A 20,130-nucleotide genomic window follows, 5' to 3' on the forward strand; every position below is an offset into this window, starting at 1 on the left:
TTTGCTTGTTCTTTGTCGTTGCCCATGATGTGCAACATATGCGGCTAGATTGTCCTTGCTCTTGTGTTTCTTGTTTTATATCGTGCTGCTGCGTATATAACCTGTCATTACTGGATATTGCAATTGTGGTGTCCCTGTGATTTAGGGTTTGGCGTTTAGTTGATACACACCCTATTTTGCAGTAGCAATGGTCGTTTCCTGATCAATCATGCCTACTGAATGTGCTTTAATTGATAAACACCTAATTTTGCATTTGCAATGGTAGTACTTGATGGTTTGATTAAATGGTGCTTGCAATATTTGCTTGATCTGAAGTTAGAAGGCAGGAATGTGACAGTTATGTCAGGGCGTATTTTGCACTGTATAGTAGCTTAAAATAAGCTGTGCATAATTGCATATCACCCTTGATCTGTTAACATGTTTAGCTTAGTGCGTTGTTTTGGGGTGTGTCTAGGGCACATCTAGATGTGCCCTAGTTATTGCACATCTAAGTGAGTGAATCAAGTAGATGTGACAATTATGTTAGAGAACTTTCTTTAGACCACTGGATACAAAATAGGTTGCTGTTGCTGGACTCTGGTCCTTCAACTTAGTGTTGAAAGCTCCAGTCCTGCATGCATATATTCTTCTAAGATAGTAAGATAGCTTAGGGCTGGCCTTTTGATCGTTTTGTTTACTTATTCAGAGCACCATATGGAATGCTAGCCCTGGACCTTGTTTTCTTGGTGTAGCTGCACACCTTACAAGATGTCTTTGATTTAGAAACTTGAAACTGACTGTCAGTTTAGCATGTTAAATAGGATCGAATTGTTGCACCATACATGGGCTTCGTATACCGACCCACATCTTTGAAGGCTCCTTAAACTCGTACCAAAGCCACCAGATTGTGAGTGCACTTGCAAATTTTTCCGTACTGGTTAAACTTTTTCATGACTGTATTGGTCATATGTTGCCTGCACTGTCTGTTTGATCAAAGGAATAGACGGCAGGAATTTATATATGTTTTGTCAGGTAAAAAGTTAACCTTGTAATCAGTTGTTTAACAAGACCACCTTGACAGAAAGAAAGAGAGTAGCATGTTACTGAACCTCTCTGAATCACTGAAAGCTGCAGTACTGATGCCGTGTGATATCCTAGTTGCAAACTTGTTTGACCATCTGATACATGTTCTTGGGAACACTGGCTGGACTACTTTTCATACGTATTCTTGGGGACTTTTCATCTGGTCATATTATCTTTCCATACGCATTCTGTATCTAGAGCTTATCGCGATCTTTGCTTGGGCGTCTTTGTGATTGATCCTTGTTCGCTTTTGAGCGGCAGATCCTGCTGTTGCTAGAGGCGAGAATGTGCGCCGAGCTTCAGTTCGTGCTCTGAACAACGGCCGTTATAATCTGCTCTGGAAAACATGATTGGTTGTGAAGTTTTTTTTTCCGAAACGGAGGCAAAAAATTTGCCTCATCAATTAATTAAGCAGTAGAGAATGATTGGTTGTGAAGTGAATGATGTCGAAATGGGATGTTTACCTAGCGGGATCGTGAAACCAACCGTGTCAGTCATTTCGGTTGCGTTTCGCTAGGGCTTCTCCATGACAGGCAGAGGCACCCTCCCATGCACGCGGCCAAGCGCGGTGGTTGGGCTGGGCGGGTTGGTCGCCGGCTGGTCGGTGAAGTCCGTGGTAGGGCTCGTTTACCGTGCCTGGTGCCTTCGTTCCGTACTCCCTCCGTCATGAGATTCGATCACGTAGCTTCCGTCGATGATTGCGGCACCGGCAGCTGCGGCTACGTTCTGCGCCTGTGTTTGTTTACCCGACGTGCACGCGAGCGATCCGTCTTCCCGAGCTGCTGCTTCCGCGGTAGCGTAGCGTTTGAGCATCTACAACCGAACCCGTTTCAAACGCCCAGGCAGGCCGCCCGGTCACGAGATTTGACCCAGGAGGGTTCTTCAAACCGTCGTCAAACGCTCGGGTTAACCGGCATCCCCAATATCCAGCCCAAATATAGGGCATTTCGGACGCGCCCGTCACGTCGACTTGGCCCATCCTGGCCTACAACTGCCCCACAAATACCGCTGTCTGAAAAACAGTCAATCTGAACTTCACTTCACTCCCCTCTCCGTCCACTCCAAACGCATTCAATGGCCGACGACCGAAGCAGCGCTGCCTCCGGTGGGGACTCCGGCTTTGACGAAGACTGGTCTAGCCTGCTGCGCGAAGCGGATCCCGACGTTGTGGAGGAGGTCGCCCTCCGCATCGCATTGAGGCATTCGGTTGTCGCTGCCGGATCCACTTTGTCAGTGCACGGCGCCCGTCGATGATGTCTCCGGCCCTTCCCGCCCGGTGCGCAGCTCCGGCCACTCTGCTCCACTCTACCAGGTACGCCACCCACCACAAGCACCTTCTGCTCCGGAGGTGGTGCCCGGCCACCGCTGGGTCCTCGTGCCCGCGGCGGGGCCGGCACGCTCTCGGACGCCGGAGTCGGAAGCACGAGCAGCCTGGCGTGAGTGGCAGCGGGTGAGGGAGAGGGCAGCGACGTCCGTGCACGAGCGCGCCCGTCAATCCCGAGGTAGAGCTCCTCGCTTCTGTCCTCCATCGCTCGCTCACGACAGCGAAGACAGATGCGTGACGCCTCCACCGCAAGAATGCCAAGGCGCTTCGACTCGCCATGGAGTTATCGGAACGCGATGCAACAAAGGAGGCGGCGGCGAAGGCGAAGGCGGCCCGCCATGCCAAGGAGCAGGACCGCCTGTTCCGCAGGTTGTCAGGCATGAGGTGCAGCTCCGGCTCGGATATGACGGACGGCTCCACCTTCAACTCCGATGACGCGCCTCCGCACGCCGACCCCTGCACGGAGGAGGGGCACAACCGCGCTGACAGGAAATGGTGATTTCCTCGGCCCTTCCTTGTTCTGTTTATATTTTATCTATCTTTGTAGTATGGATTTGCACTGTCCGCGTTGAACTCCAATGAATCATGTTTCTTTTGTCCGGCTAATCCGATGAACTGCACTATGATCATGTGTTTTACGTAGCGTTGCATGAATTGCATGGTTTTGAGATTTAAAATATAAAAGACGCAAGTGTGGAAGGCAAAATATGACGCGTGTCCGGTCAGTGTCCGCGAACGTTTGAGAGGTCGGATTTGCCCAATACAGTTGTAGACGCTTGGGTTGAGTGGGGGACGGGAGCCACGCGATGGAGATAGATGGAGTTGGTTGATCCCAACCGGCCAACCGGGAGTTCTTTTCGTCGGCGGAAGAAAACGAGAGCTAGAGTAGCAGCGAGGGTTGTAGAGCAGGTTTGAAGTAGCTAGCTAGGCACTAGAGAGTAGATCGAGCTCGACCGTCGTGCTATGACCAAACGCCGGCCGCGTCGACGCACAACTTTGCTTGACTTGGACGAAGCGACCATGTGTGTGGGCACGCACTGAACAAAATTCTATGGCCTAAGGCCTATTTGGTAAATACATCACTACTGCGCTTGAATTTGTTATGAATGTGCACTTTGGTGTCTGAACTTGTAAAATACATTAAATTGGTTTCATAACTTGACATGAACGTGCATATATGGTTCAAATCTCATTTTTATACGTCACGTGGTATTTATATATTTTTGAATTGGTTGGATTGCTTATCACATGTGTCACGTGGTATTTATTAATCTATTAATAATTAAAACTGGTCTAGGGTTCAAACCACACGCACAGGTGTGCGTGGCTAGCCAGTCAACCTGTTCAAATTTAGTGTCAAGAAAGAATTCATATACTTTATAAACATAAAGTTGAACAACATAAATTAAAAATATTTATTCCAGCAATATAGTGCCATTGATTTGAACCTGCAACCAGGAGCTATATGGCGGCCGCACATACCACTTCAATCGAATACACCAAATGGCAAAATGATAAATTTAGGTTTATATCATAACGAGCCCATGTGGCTAAAACGAACCACGGTGTGGCTCAATTTTCAGCGGGTTTGTTCCTTTTCATTTCATTTTAAAAAAATACATAAATTATTATCACGTTACAAACAATGTACATATATTTAAAACAAATTACGTTAAAAATTTCATATAATTTCATCAAATACCTATGCAATAATTTAACAGAAATACACATAATAAAATTATGAATTAAGAATATATTTTATAATTTGAAAAATGTTCGCATTTAATAAAATATGAAAGTAATTTTAGAAATGTTCATATATTTAAATAAATTCTCATATAAGTTTAAAATTTCCACATTTTTAATAAACTATTTATTTAATATATCAGTGTGTCCATGCTTTAGCAAAAAACTATGTTGTGTTGAAAAGTTTATATAATATATAAGTTTGTGTGTTTTCTAAAAAAAATTAATACAAGCCTAGTGCGCCATTAAACTGCGGATCCTGACATGAATAATACTATTTTTTTTAAAATACTCACATGGATAATACTGGAATCTCATTTTAATCTTTCATAAATATTTTCAATTTTATGAATATGTTTTAAAATAACACGTGAATTCTTTTTAAAATAACATGAAGAATTTTGCATTCTTTTGAAATTATGTTTGTTATACAGTCATAAAAAATACTTGTACTTTTGATACATGACAACTCATTAGTTGGATTGGCATCCGTGCCTGGTCTACAAGCTTTGATCCCATGTTCGGTCACAGATCTGGTGCTGTTTTTGCTGGATTATTAAACTATCTTTATTTATTTTGTTCGGCCAAATGTTTATAAAGATTATGAATCATTGAATATCAGCAAATGGGAAATTGTCGAGTGGCTAGCCGCATGCACTCGACTGGTACGTTGCTGGTTCGATCGAGTACATGAGTTGTAATTTTTATCTTATAGTTATACACCTAATTTTTATTTTATAATTTGTCAGTTTTTCCCTGAGGGCTTTATTGAAAGAAAACAATTTCAAAGGTTTTCCGCAAAAAAAAACCAGGCCATGCACCCTTGGCACCGACAGCGGGCCCCATGGCATGCTGGCGAGCCTCCTCAGATTCGCAGACGTATACAAACACCATTTGAACCATGCATGCACGTCCATGCCAAGTTATGAAACCAGTTCAATGTATTTTGCAAGTTCAGGCACTAAAGTGCACATTCATAGCAAGCTCTAGCACCACTGGTTTAGAGCTCCTCAATCCTACTACAATCCAGAGAGCTTGTATACAAAAAATCCAAAGGATGCATGGGGGTCCTCCAAAACTCCTGGAGAATTCTTATCACAGTCCAAAGAGACTGATGTCCATTTCATTTTGGAACACACGTCGTATACTTCGAACACGAATGCATACACACTAGCAAGTAATGTCTACACACTAGCAAGTAATATCTATTATCGACTGTACTCGCTAGTTTGAAGATTGAAGAAGCTAATCGCTGCAGAGCAGAGTAGAAAAACCTTGGCATTGACGACGGAACGTGTGTGGTTTGTTGGCAGTCGTTGGTCACAAGCACTTTGTTTTTGCAAATACGATCAGACGAGGCATGTTCGCATGATTAAGCTAGATGGGTCATGGAGTCATCATCTCATCCGACACATTAGAGCATCTCCAGCCGCGTCCCCAACAGGCTTTTTTCAGACGTTTTTGTTGCGCCGGCGCCAAAAATCGGCCCAGTCGCATCCCAGAAATCCGTTTTTCATTGATTTGGCCCGAAACTGGCGCTGGCATACCCAGGCCGAACCCAGCACGCTGGAGGGCGACGGAGCGAACGGTTTTAGCACGAAAAAGTGGCGGGCTAGCCGCGTCAGCGAGACGACGCCTCGTCTTCCCCAGAGCGCCTCGGTTCCCCGCGGGGAATCAATGGCAAGGCTGCTGCCGGTCAGCCTTGCCATTGATTCCTCACGGGCGGTGCGTCACCGGCGACGCAGCGATGCCTCATGCGTACACACGGCGCGGGCTATAAAACCTGCCGCTCCTCCTTGCTGATGGCCACACGAGCCCGAGCCCAAACCAGCCGCCGCCGAGTCTCTGCTCTCTCCCGTCCGTGCCGCCGAGCTCTGCTATCTCCCCCGTCTTCCACTTCTCTTCCCTCTCTAGCGATGGCCGAACGCTTCCCCGACGACGACGATGATGCGCCGCCACCACAGGTCCGCCTTGGAGACGCCGGGTAGGGGTCCAGCAGGGGCGGCCGCGCCATCAAGAAGGAGAAGGCCGCCGCCGCCGACGAGGACGACGGTGACTTCGCCGCGCTCAGCGACTTGTTCGTCCCGTAGATGTCTTTTAAAAAAATAATTTATGTAACGCCGAACATGTTGAATATTAATGTCAGGTTTGTCGAATTTAGCCGAACTTTTCTGTCCAATTTGCCGAATTTAGCCGAACTTTACCAAATTCAGATTTTTTTAAATAAAAAAAACCGCGTCTGGGGCGACCCTGGAGTGAGCGGCTGGGAACCCACTCGCCCCCGCGCCGATTTTAGTTCCAGCGCGTAAAATCGCCGCCTGTGAGGCCAACGGCTGGAGATGCTCTTAGTTACTACCGAATTTCGAAAATTATTGCTAGCCGGCAAGTGTGTGACCTCGTTATACTCCCTAGGACAATGTTCGTAATCTATATATAGAGGAGAACCCTGAAGCAAGGACATATATTTGCAATCATAGAAGACAGCCGCAACAGCTGTAGCCGAATCAGCTCAATCCTCCATGGTTTCCACGCATTATCAGACTGAATCACGAATTTGGTTAAGCTATAAGACGCTGAGCCAAAGTAAGATTGTCTCTGAGGACATATGCTTCTGCTATCATCACATCCGCTACGAAGGGCAAACTACTGCGCGCCCGCAGCCACAAAATTTCCCCTTGCATCTCTTACAATCACTCGGGTGCTTACTCTTTCTTAATTAATTACTCTCTCCATCTTATAATGTAGGATGTTTTTTTGACACCACAGTCATGCATGGTGTTCTGAAAGGGAGAAAGAAAAACTCCCATGCTTCGTCTTCCTTCATTATAAATTCCCCAAAGCAAAGCTGCATCAACGTTGATCTTTAGCCATGCTTCTAAGTAACGGGCATGTTGGCTTGGTTTGCTGCCACCGCAAAGGGGCAACCGACCATCTGGGACGAAGCCCTAAGCTGAAGGAAGCGATCGAACGCCGAATCCAAGTGAGATGTCAGGAGTATTATAATGCATGTCAGTTCATCGGCCTGGATGCATGTAAAGTGGTTGGGAAATGGACAAAACTAACCCTTATCCGAAACTACAACACAAAATGGCCTCAATATGAATTTTTTTTTTCATGAAATGGCCTCTTTTGCATGACGTCCGTGGTTAGGGCGCCATGCTCGCTTCGGGCTAGGGCGTCATGCTATTTAGCATGGTGCCCTAGGCCGGGGCGCCATGCTACATGTCACTACCATGACATCCTAGCCCGGGGTGTCATGCTCTCTAACATGGCGCCCTAACCCCGGGCGTCATGCAGAAGAGGCCATTTTGTGTTGAAATTCCAGATAAAGATCAGATCTGTTTATTTTCACGGGAGTAGATCCGACATTCTGACAGGTCAATTTGCTTCGGAACAACGTCAATTAGATCTGACAAACCCCCGGCCTCGGGACGAGAACGTAGTACTATAGTCGTCTGCTGCGACGAGAGCCAGAGCCAGAGCCATGCATGGCGTGCACCCCGTAAGTGCAGGCAGCGCGTATGCCGCCTGCTGATCCGGCGCCTCCGGTCCGCGCGCGGCCTTCGTTCGACCGAGGAGAGGCTTCTGCCAGCGGCACTCCTCCGACCGACTGACACCGTTCTGCCGCCGCATGCACCCACGCACGCGCGGGCCGCGCAGACCGGCCGGGCCTCGAACCACGGGGTGTACGTGGCTTTCGCAGGTCGCTACTCCATCCGTCAGTGCGGAAATCGTATAGGAAATGGCAGGCGCAGATCGACACGATCGGCCGATATGCGCGTGCTGCTCCTGCACGCTTCTTCTTCTTCTTCTTCTTGGTAATATTTTCACATTCCACCTTCAATTCGAGCCCGCATTTGGCGTTCAGACTTGCAGAGCTCGGAGGAGTGTTCGTGTGTAGTCTATCACGTAACATATGCCCGTGTCATCTAACAAAAAAAGGAGATCCTCATGTCGATATGTTTGCTCAAGACGGGCGCGTGCACGCGTCTCGGTGTTCCATTTGACCAGTCGCTGGTACAGTGGCACTCCTCTCCTAGCTGGAGTAGCTAGCTTGCTGGTCAAAGAGAAACATATCACTGTCAGGTTCAGTGGGAGAGTGGATTGATTAAGCTCATCCTCCAAACCGATGCCTGCGATGGAAACGTCGGTGGCGGTTTTCCTTCCCCCTTTTGAGGCGCCTACAGTACGGAACGTCCCTAGCCCCGAGACGGGCGAGCAGGCAGGCAATACCGCAAAGCGTTTTTTTTCATGATAATACGTGTCTCATTCGTATCATAAAGATCAAAATATAAGTGACGTAAGGACCACCGTGACAAAATTGAAAAGATAATGGAAACATCTCTAAGCTTGACACTAATATCCGTTACCTGCCTCTGATACCACCACAATATCCATCAAAGAAAAGAATGACGGATCACCAATAGGATACTGCCAGCTCAAAAATTGTATCCATGTATTTCTCTCTTTTGTTCATCTGACTCCATCGTATTTGATCAGCTGGGGTCCCACCTACGTGCATGTCACTCTTTTCACTTACACTTGACGCACCTCTCACTTCAGACGTGCAGACTATGTTAGTTTATTTTCTCCAACAAATCAACCTCTCTCACATTAAACTTATTTGAAATATTTTTTAAAAGTAGATTTCAATTTAAAAAAAACATTTTGATTTATTTCAAAAACTAATTTCAATTCTTTGAGAAAACAAATCTCACTCATTTTCAAAATACTAATTCTTCTCACTTTTTTATGAAACTGATTTTAATTATTCCAGCTTCATATATCCCAAGAGAGTGAAACTAATTATTTTTCAACTTACGTAGAACCGATCTGTTATCTTAAAAAGCATATTTTAATCCTTTCAGAAATATATTTCACAAAAGGGTGAAACTTTGTATTTCAAAAGTGTAATGTATTTGAAATGAGTGAAATTAGTTTTAAAATCAATTTTTGAAACGAGTGAAATATAGGAGTATTTCAATTGAGTGAGTGTAATGTGTTTTGTGAAACTAGTGAAATGAGTTAAATCAATATATTTTGTAATGTTTGAAATCAGTTTTTTGAAACAAGTGAAATATACTATTTCAATTGAGTGAGTGTAATGTGTTTCCTAGAACGAGTGAAATAAGCCATTTTTAAAAAGTGAAATATGACCAATATTTTGTATGAAACTGCTTTTTTTTAGTGTTTGAAATTGATATTTTTGATGAGTGAAATACAAGTCAATATTTTTCATAAATTCACAGTGAAATGACTACTATGTTTTCTGAAATGAGTGAAATCTATTTTTGAAACAAGTGAAATTGGTTTTTTAACTGATAGTTTTTCTGAAATGAGTGAAATCAGTTTCTTGAGTAAATGAAATATTTTTTCGAATTGAGTGAAACCAATATTTGAAACGAGTGAAATTTGTTTTCCATACACATGACACATATTTCGGTGTGAAATACGTTAAATATAGTGAAATTTCTAAAATGAGTGAAATCTATCTTTTGTAAATGCGCGTAATGTGTTTTCCGAATCTAGTGAAATATGAAACTGACTGAAAGATTTTCTGAAACTAGTGAAACGTGAAACCGACTGAAAGATCTTCTAAAACTAGAGAAATGTGAAACTGACTAAAATGCGTTTTCTGAAATGAGTGAAATGATTAAATTCAAACTAGCCAAATGTGAAACTGACTGAAAGATTTTCTAAAACTAGTGAAATGTGAAACTGACTAAAATGCGTTTTCTGAAATGAGAGAAACGATTAAATTCAAACTAGCCAAATGTGAAACTGACTGAAAGATTTTCTAAAACTAGTGAAATGTGAAACTGACTGAAAGATTTTCTAAAACTAGTGAAATGTGAAACTGACTAAAATGCGTTTTCTAAAATGAGTGAGACGATTAAATTCAAACTAGCCAAAATGTATCCAAGATTGATCTTGTTTTAAAGGTCTTGTCGCCCTGAATTCAAAAATATAAAAAGTTTGAAAACTAGATATTTAGTTCAAAAGTTATCAACCTTTTAAAATGTCACATGGAAAACAAAGTGCATGTATTTAGTGTTTGTATGCAGCCGTGGTGCACCTATTTGCTCTCAACTTGACAAAAGGTGCTGCTGTGGCCTCTATCCATCGGAGTATATTTGTTTGTATAAGATTTGTATTGCTAAACGACAGAAATAAAAGTATGGTGGAGTCTTCAGCCAGATCAATCTCAAAGCAACGTTTAACGATGGATGCTCCACCGGTAGCTCCCGGCTCAGGTAAAAATTCTTTTTCGCAGGCAATATCAGTTTGATCTTTGCGCGAGGGCAGGCGCGGCGCGCGTGCCCGGCCGGACGGCGAGTGACCAGGCTCATCTAGGGCAAGACATAGCTAATCCTCCTTGTAAGTCCGCGGACAGTGACCGGGGATTCTCGCCCGTGCCCATAGCAGTGTACGTAGTACCTCATATATGATCCCTAAATTCATATGATTCATGCAACATGAAAAAAACAATGTAGATCATCAACGGAATTCCGCAACATATAACAAGCGCGCATAAATATCACAAATTAATCAGGACCAAAATACACGGTTAAACATCACTAGATATGCAAACGGAGACGGAGACGGAGTGATGGCTAACCAATATTTCCAAACATCACTAGAATGAAATGTAGCCATCACGTCCGCATAATTCCAAACAACCAATATTCAAGTCGGTATCAAGGTCTCTATGTGATCAAATGAGAAAACAAAAAATGAACAAGTAGCCCTCTATGTGAATGCCTCGCACTTAGAGGAAAATAAAAAAACTACAACTAACTATTAGTAAATTCTTAGGCGTTGTACAATGAAAGGTGCTTAGGAGAGATGCTCAGAGAAATAAACCGATTTTTCAGAAGGACCGGTGCCTATTTGCATAGGGTAGATGCTTAATTAAGCACACCTCATATAGAGATAAGCACTTGTGCTTAGAAAAAGCTTGGTTTATTTTACTAAGCACTCCCCCTAAACACCTTGCATTTTACAAGGCCTTAGCGTTCCAATTATTTCTGACAGGAAATCAAGGTCCACGCAAACTGCACGTGGCATGTACACTCAAGTCGGTTTCTTGTTTTATTTACTTACTGATAAATCAGTGACACGTACAGATTTATTTTCAGAAATCAGAAGGTAGCAAGGCATGTACAGAGCTGGTGATGGATAGACATGAATCTTTGGCTGGAGAAGATGAGCCTGGTAATATATATACATGGAGATGGAGTGATGGCTACTGGTTATGGTCTGAAGGAAGTCCTCCCTTGGTCATGGAGATGGCCCGGCAAGGTACTGCAGCCACTCTTCAGGCAGCCCGTGCCTCCTCCGGATCGTCCTGAAGGCGGATTTCGTCAAGGGCACCGCGATGATGTCGAATTCCTTCGGCCCCTGCGGCGCAATTCAGCAAGGATCACTCTTCTTATAATATGGGACAGTTCGGTAATTAACTGCACTTCACAAATATTGCAGTATTATTCAAGATCCAAGAAGAGCAAGCAGTGTCACAGACCTTGGGGATCTTGCGTAGCTTCATGTTTGCTTGCAGCAGCGTCTTGTTACCCTTCCTGGAGTTGCATCTAGAGCACGCAGTTACCTAACAATTCAGAGATGGCAAAATAACTTCTCAATCAAGTCGTGGTTTTCGCCACCGACTCTTCTTCTTGGTTTCAGGGAGGGTAATAAGATAAGCTCATTTCAGCGACAGTTAATTCTGAACGGAGGTAATAGAAGTAGCGAGAATTCATACCAAGTTTTCCCATTCCCATTTGCCGCCACGCGAGGCCGGGATGACATGATCGATTGTGAGGTCATCTTCAGAAGAGCAATACCTGCAGTCAGTGCAGACAGCCCGACCAATTAACTCCTGATTATCCATACAGATCTAGTTATATGAAGGGAAGTTCTGGCTTTAGCAACAGTACACTGCTTCTACTTCCCTACAAGAAAAAACAGGGGAATGCTTACTGGCAACTGAATCCATCCCTGAAGAGTATGTTCTTCCGGCTAAGGCAGTGCTTGACCCTCCTCCTCTTCACAACTTGCAGCAGCTGTGGAACCTGACGAAGAAGACGATACATAGCAGTGAAAACAGTTCAATTCCATGAGGAATCAGGGGAAATTCCAATTCAATTTCCGGCGTCGGCAAACAGGGTCTAAGTGGCCGACAAATCGATGGATCACCACCCCACATACCCTGAGAACCGCAGGGATGTAGAAGGATCCCCTGGGAGAGGAGACCGTCTGATCGTAGTACTCCAGGACATCGGCCTGCATAGCTAAGACGATCACTGCATTAAATTTGATCAGCAGTTGAGCTGTTGACTTGGGAGGAGTGATGATGGCGATGAGGACGAACTGCTGGCTGCATTGCAGCAGAGAAGCTAACCTTCTCCATGAACTCCAGGCAGATCGCGCGCTTCCAGCAGACGACATTCACAGGCCTGCGCGTGGTCTCAGAACCGTTTCAAGATGTCAATCAAAGAGCAGAAGCTACGCTATAACCTCGGTTGCTCACGCTAATCACCATTTTCAGCTGAAATTTACTTGAGTAGTGAGCATGGTGATTAGTAAAGAGTGTGGCTTTACCTGTAGGAGAGATCAAGAACGAGCCCCCTGAACCCGGACAGATCGTCGTCGCCGAACTCCCCGTCGTCCTCCTCCTCCCCGTCGATGATCAGCACGGCCTCCGCATCCCCTGACTCCTCGGCGCGCTCGTCGTCCTCCTTGGTCGCTCCCCGTCCGCTGGATCGGTTGCTCCTCCCGCGCGCCCGGGCCGGCCACGCCGGCGCCACGAGCCTGCGGGAGCCGTCGCTCCAGCCCAGCCCGGCCAGCGCGCCGGGCAGCCCGCTCCTGGGCGACCGCCGGCCGAGCGGGCCCCGCAGGTCGCGGCGGAACGGGAGCGGGGACGCCACCTTGGCCGCCATCGATCAGTGCTCTGCTCACTGCGCGTGCGATCACGGCAAGTTTTGCGCGATTTTTCTTGAGCCCTCGTTGTCTTGTAGCTCGGGAGGTTGGGGGCGCTGCTTGGGAGCGCTGAGAGCCACTGGTTGGTTACCGTAGAAAGCATGGACGAAATATCTCTCTTCATTTTCATTTTTTTGGCCTATATTTTCTTGCCTGTTTCATTTCTGATGAAGGTGAAACGGGAGTTTTTCTTTGATCGGCAGCAGGAATATGAACAGGAAAAATGACTGAGAAGTCAACTTGTTGACCTTTTCCATTGACGGGACAATACGAAGTGAAACAAGCGTTACAGATACTTACCTAACGACTGTTGTTCATGGCGATTTTAGTTGTAAGGAGGCGACAATTTCTTCAGACTAGCATGGCAATTTCCTCTAAGAGAAGGTATTTTTTCCCTAAAACTGTCATGGGAGGTGACATTTCTTCAGACTGCCATGACAATTCCTTCCTAGAGAAGACATTTTTTCACAAAACTGTCATGGTTTGGTCTTGACCAAACGGCTGTGAGGGCGTTCGCAGGGGTTCCTTCCCTGCAAACGTTTGCCAATTAGCATTACCGATGTTCTTTTGGCCAACTAGAGCCGACCGATCGCCCTCACAACATTGGTTAGCTTTTTCTGAGCCTCCCATAATCTGACCAATGGTAGAAGTGGAGGAGGAAATAGTTCATTTGTTGGGCACGTGGACTCCCTATTCGTAAATTCATTGATGTCAATTGATCTGAGTTCTATACATGAATATAGTTCTGTTTAATTCAATTTTAGTCCAATAGAAAGAAAAAAAAGTGCTCAAGATCCATGCCACATGCACATATCTGAAATTCATATTTCTAGAGCATGGCTACTGGTTTTCCTCAAAGAGAACAAAATGTGTCATTCCTTAATGAAAATTTGCATGCATACAAAAGACATGAACATGCGTAATATCAATTATTTAGAGTGTTGTGTTCAAAATAAAATAAAATTATTCAAGTTTTTTTAATATTAACATCATATTTAAATGATTTATATCGCTTGCAAAAAAAATCATAGGCTCACGTGCCTTTAGATTAAGGATATGCTATGCAACAATAAGTTATAAGCGATGATTACAAGGACAATGCATACAAAAGACTTGACATCGGTGCTCGTGTTTTTCTGGATTTATTTCAGGCATCCCAACGATGTGTGTTCGGTGGCAGCAGGCGTTCCTTTCGACTACAAAGACATGTGTGTTGACTTCGTCAATCTCAAGATGATGTGCCGGCTCAGTCTCTCGAAGGTGCTCATAGAGGGGGTGTGATTTGTGCGTTCATAGAGTGAGTATATGTGTGTATGTATGAGGATCTGTGTTTGTAATATGTTAGAAAATCAATAAACATATAAAATTGGCTCCTATGATCATACAAATAATAGCCATGGTTCAACCGAAAAAGACTAATGGAGGGCGGGCTCCATGGAGCCCATATTCAATTCATTATATACACTGTAAAAAGACAATATTATGCACACTCATATACATATATACTACCTACTTGCAAATTTTTATAATAATATATTTTCATATGTGGCATACCAAAAAAAGACAAATATGTATATCAAAATGGCCGGTTTATTTTTTGTTGTTGGGCTGGCATTTTGTTTTTTGCGCGGCTTACAAATGACCATAGTTTTGAACCGAATTTTACAGACCCGTAATGAATATGTACAAGTTTCGGAGTTTTTTTTAAAAACTTTTAAATACGTTTTAAAATGTCTAGAGAAAAGGGCTCCATGCAGCCCATCCGCTGAAACTTTGCACTCTGGTTCAGCCAACTACTCCCTCTGTAAAGCAATATAAGACGTTTTAGATCACTACTTTAGTTATCTAAACCATCTTATATTAGTTTACAGATGAAACATTTCTCAAAGTTAATTGCCATGATAGATCGCGAGTTGGCGAGTCAGATTTTCTTGCGAAAAGCAAATTTGACAACCCTCGAGGGGCGACAATTTCGCCGTGGTACGATCATTGCGAATCCCGTGGAAAATCAACATCCGATTTTAGAACATTCATGAGGCAATCCTGCTTTGGATCCTGCACAAAATTATTTGCAAATTGCCATTGCTTTCTGCCCCCCACTTGTAAACTGCTGGGTAAATTAAGCTGTGATCACTGTCATAGATTCAGAAAGGCTCCATCTTTCCCCTGCTTTCAGCAAGCATTGTCCCAAGCACGCATGTTTTGTGCCTCCACCTCCAAGCCACCAAGGGAAAGAAAACAAAAGCAAATGCCCGGTTTTGCTAGCTAGGCAGCCTGGCCGGTGGCTCATCTCCTCCAAGTCTCACATAAAGTATTTGGGCCTTGTCCCCTCCCTCATCTACAACCTCCCTTGGATTAGTTGGATTGTTCTGCCCAAAAAGTCTCCCCCCTTCGCCACTCCTCACCAGAGGAGAGAGAGAGAGTGAAGAGAGAGAGAGAGAGAGTGAAGTGAGAGAGAGAGAGAGAGAGAGAGAGGAAAATGGGGAGAGGGGGGCTTGGAGTAGTGTTGAGGGCAGGCTCTATATTCTTCTTGGGATTGGGTCCTTAACCTCTCATGCACCAACCACATCTCTCCTCCCCACCCCGCTGGTATAAATAAACCCTCAGGCTCCCCTCTTCTTCCTCCACCCCCACTCTCACCCATGCCCCCCAAGCCTAGGTAGAAGAACCACTTGCTGGCTCCTTGCACTTCTCCCATTGTATGGCTCTCAGGCCTAGCTAAAAGAGACACGTGAAGAACCCTAGCCTCTCTCCCCCTTTACCTCCAGTATATGCCTACTCGGTGTTGGATGCTAATTTCGTTGTGAGATGTGTGTGGCCCTCTTTGCTGTCTTCCACAGCTTTCTTGAACTGCATCTGCAATTGGTGGATGCTAGCTTCTACCGGCAAGATCTGCAGTTCAATAAAGCTGTGGGAAATTGCAGAGAGAGACCAATTGGGCAGCATCATTGGCGGATCACTCACCAGCTTCTTCAGGCTGTAGATGTTTTTCTAAGAGAATATCACATCATGGTGGAGAAGGTAGGTATACAGCCAGGATTGTTACAAAAGGTAATTTGATTTGACAGCGAGATGCATGTAGTATTTGTTAGTCATGGCTACCTGCCTGTACTGATCTATGTGGATGTGCCACTAGATTCAGTTTCATGTGGTTGAGTTTCTTAATTACTAGTGTGTCTTGTCTCTGGCCGTAACTGCCATTTCTTCCTAATTTTCTCCATGCTGCCTTTTTTAACTGTGATCTCCGGAAGTTTGGCATCATCAATTCCTTTTGCAGAATGCTTCAGAATTTTTTTGAAGGTCTCCTTACTTTACTGCGAACAATATTAAGGTGTCATCAGTTCCTTTTGCAGAATGCTTCAGATTTTTTTTTGAAGGTCTCCTTACTTCACTGTGAACAATATTAATGTGTCATCAGTTCCTTTTGCAGTATCCTGTTAATTTCATTTTCTTATTGCCGATGACATGACACTTGTGTTGATGCATCATGATGTGGAACTTCTAATCAGCCTGTAGCTGATGAATGATTCGCCTTCTCCCTCATTATGTGGAATTCAGCCAAGTTTTTTGGAAAACATGCACTTATGCTTGTGTTGATGCATAAACTTCTAAACAGCCTTCTTAAAAAAATCCTTATCTTTCACATATGTTTCCAAATTAACCACACATTATTTGAATTAACAGTTTACTGATCGTTTCCCTTATTTTCTGCTGTTATCTCATCATTCTACATGTTTTTGCAAGCAAGTAAAAATGAAAAAATGGAGAGAAAGAAAGAAAGGAAGAAAGAAAGAAAGCAGCTTTCTGAACGAAACCAAAAAACTGTTGGCGCCGTGCATGCATGTTGGTTGGCCCGGTGAAACTTGAAGAAAGGGGGCTTGCAATGAGTAGTTCTTTTGGCCGGGTGAAAGGAAAAGGTGCTGCAAAACAGCATGAAACCTCAAATCACAGCAGCGCTTTTCTTTTCTTTTCTTTTCTCTCGAGAAACAATCACAGCAGCGTTGCAGCAGTACGCTTGTTCTCCCCCATCCTCCGCTGCTGCCTGCACTGCCTTGCAAGCAAGAGAGAGAGAGGCCAATCATGCATACTGCTGCTCTACCCAGTGGGCAAGCAAGCCCAGGCCAGGCCAGGCCAGTACTGATACTGACGCTGATGGATGGGACCTGCATTCCTGGTGGGAGTTCCATGGCGAGCTAGGTCAAGGAGGCTTCCTTAAATGGCCATGCCCCGCATCCCCTTCCCATTGATTGTTCTTTTCACTGCCCCCTCCCTCTCTGTGGTTGTGTGTGAGTGAGTGAGTGTTCATGCATGCTGTGGCTGTGGCTGTGGTGGCGTGTGGCTTTGTGTGTGGTGCTGGGCGACGCCACTGGCTGACAGACACGGCCTCTGTCTGAATCTTGCCGCCCCTCAACAGTCCTCCTCCAGTCCAGGGCCAGGGCCGGGCCGGCCATGAGGAGATCTGATGCCGCTGGGGAGATCGATCGATCAGGTGCATGATGCGTCTGTCCGTCTGTCGATCCGCGCTGCTGCTGCGTGCATCATCGATCTTTCATCGCGTGGATGCATCCTGTCACCCCCCGGAGCACTGTTGATGGCGCAGGGAAAAAAAGGCTAGTGGCTACACACATATTCACTCACCTATTCAGTCAGTCAGAATGGCCAATTATTTAGGGTTTGTGTTGAGCTGCATCCTGCATTTGCTTCGGCACTCAATTATTGCAGTAATGTAATATGGGGGAAAAAAATGCAGGCACAGTGGGGCACTGTGTTTGCATGAGGGCCACTGAGGTGCATCAATGGACACAGCTTAGCGTTTGGTGCCTTGTGGTGATTAGTTGCCACTTTGGCCTGAACATTGCTCTAAGAAACAGAAGCCTGAACATGGCATGCGTGCTTCCTTGCGGCGTTAAGGACCCCAGCACAGCTGCAGGGAGCACTGCACTGATCAACACAGCTTGTCCTCACAAGCACATAGAATTGTTCCCAGGCCATCTTCTATATATGCAAGTGAGGTTATAGAGGTGCTAAAATGGGGAGGGAGGATGAAGAAGGAAGAAGTGTACGTATAAACACAGCAAGCTATACATAGATACACTCATACACACATAATAATTCAGGCTCATTGGGTTGAGATGGATGTGACAGATGATGAGCAGCCTGCTGGCTTCTCTTCCTGGCCTAAACTGCGCAGACACAAAGCATCCGCCCCAGGCCCAGCCGATTAATTAACCCACCACACGCCACATCCCATCACACGCCACTGTTGATAGCACGCATCTATCTGTCTAATCCCGGAATTCTTTTACTGAAATTAAAGAACCGCCACTGCTCTGAAGAAAGAAGTTTCTACAGAGGTCTTGCGGTCCAAAATTATATACCTTGTCATGGAAATATTCTCTGTCTTGCATCAGCCATCTCCTTCTGCCTTGGAATCCCTGCAAATTTCCTCCCGCAGGACCATCCATCGATCACTGTCAAACTCAAGCAAGAATGCACATCTAATCTTTTACTGAACCCCGGCGTAGGAGCACGTACGCACGGCATCTTCATCCATTCCTTAGGGGAAAGCGGCTGAGGTCACGGCCTGTCTTCTTCCCCGGCGCAGCCACCCGCCATTGCCACTGCCGGAAGCTCTTTGCCGTGGAAACCGCCGGGCTGACAGCGACGAGATGGATCCGTCCGTCCGGCGGTACAAAACCGAAAGGCGAAGGCGGGCGGAACTAACCTCTGACCCGACGAAGGGGCCGGCCGGCTGACTGAACCTGACGCGCGCGCGCGCGTGCAAAAGCTGTTGGCTGATGAGAGGGAAAGCGGGAGGGTTGTCAGAGGGAGGGACGGGGCAGGGCAGGGCGTGCACGGGCGGAGGACCCCAGCTTTCCGGGCTGCTCCTTGTACCGGCCTGCTCATCCGCTGCTGTTTGTTTCTGGCGCTTGGATGGACGCCATTGATTTCCTCCGGCTCTGGGACAAGTGCACGAGCGGCTTCGCAGCGAGTGGACCAAGAGGATGCGTGGATCGTGCGCTTGCGAAGCAGCACGTCTCAACCGATCGGCGGCAACAAAAATTCACCTACTAGCAGCAGAAAAAAAAGGTTTAGTTTGGGGTTGCCATTGTTTGTTTTTTTGAATCCGCTATAGAAAACTTCATCAGAAGTACGAAGCACTTTTTAAACATAATATAAGTTACATGGAGGTCCCTCGGCCATCGAACAACCACTACCGTCGGCAGAACGACCCTCAGCAAATTTAGCCTCACTTGGGTTTGCCTTCCGGAGCAACAGATCTCAACAGACCGGCATAAATCAATCAATTGTTACCTCACTTGGGTTTGCCCTGCGGTTTATTTAAATGGCATCTTGTCATTATTCTGTAGTTGTTTGTAAAACTAGACAAATGCGTGAAACAATTAGTAAAAATAGGTAAAACCGGCAGAGCTCGTGTGGGTGGCTCGCGACGATGCTTCTTGCAGGCGTCTCCGAAGAGCTCACCCACACATCTCTGGGTTGTCGGAAATGTTGGCCGTGAAGTTTGAGTTGGCTGATGTCGACATGGTTGTGGGCTTTTGCACTCTGGTCCCTTAATCAATCGTGTGTTGTATGGTTTTCAGCTTAGTTTCAGGCCATTCTGTTTTTGCTTTTCCTATCTTCATGAAATCGACAGTGCACCTGCCTCGCACATGAAAAAAAGAAAGATAAAATCTAGTGATATTAATTTGGTAAGACTAGAAATCAAATATATTTCACAATGCCATTTTTTTGTGAAGTTTGATCAGTTGTATATATATGAAAAAACTGACATTGACAATACCAAATCAATATCAATAGTTGATTTAGTTGGTATTTTACATGTTTAATATTTTTCTATAAATTTGGTCTCACAAAGTTTGACTTAAAAACAAAAGCAATTTGCTAAGTAATATGAAACAGAGTGTGAGTAGCTTCGGCATTTTATTTATTTATTATTGCCTAAAAAAAGGTACAGCAGCACATCGCTTTGCAAGGAATAATCACTGGAGCACAAGAAA

General features: G+C 45.2%; 1 protein-coding gene across 1 annotated transcript; it reads right to left on the minus strand.

The window, feature by feature from the left end:
- Positions 1–11,201: 11,201 nt before the first annotated feature.
- On the minus strand, positions 11,202–13,179 carry LOC125522484. The gene is made up of 7 exons (XM_048687542.1): positions 12,731–13,179; positions 12,531–12,585; positions 12,338–12,412; positions 12,110–12,201; positions 11,892–11,973; positions 11,655–11,738; positions 11,202–11,533 (listed from the first exon to the last, which is right to left on the minus strand). The coding sequence occupies exons 1-7, from the start codon at positions 13,066–13,068 to the stop codon at positions 11,414–11,416; spliced, it is 846 nt and encodes a 281-aa protein (XP_048543499.1). The 5' UTR covers positions 13,069–13,179; the 3' UTR covers positions 11,202–11,413.
- Positions 13,180–20,130: the final 6,951 nt, after the last annotated feature.

The sequence above is a fragment of the Triticum urartu genome, chromosome 7 (genome assembly GCF_003073215.2).
Source record: "Triticum urartu cultivar G1812 chromosome 7, Tu2.1, whole genome shotgun sequence".
Taxonomy (NCBI): Eukaryota; Viridiplantae; Streptophyta; class Magnoliopsida; order Poales; family Poaceae; genus Triticum; species Triticum urartu.

Coding starts and splice junctions, on each gene's coding strand:
- LOC125522484 (XM_048687542.1), bottom strand. CDS start 13,068: ATGGCGGCCAAGGTGGCGTCCCCGCTCCCGTTCCGCCGCGACCTGCGG. Junction 11,739..11,891: donor AATGGGAATGGGAAAACTTG/GTATGAATTCTC, acceptor CTGAATTGTTAG/GTAACTGCGTGCTCTAGATG. Junction 11,534..11,654: donor AGCTACGCAAGATCCCCAAG/GTCTGTGACACT, acceptor ATTGCGCCGCAG/GGGCCGAAGGAATTCGACAT.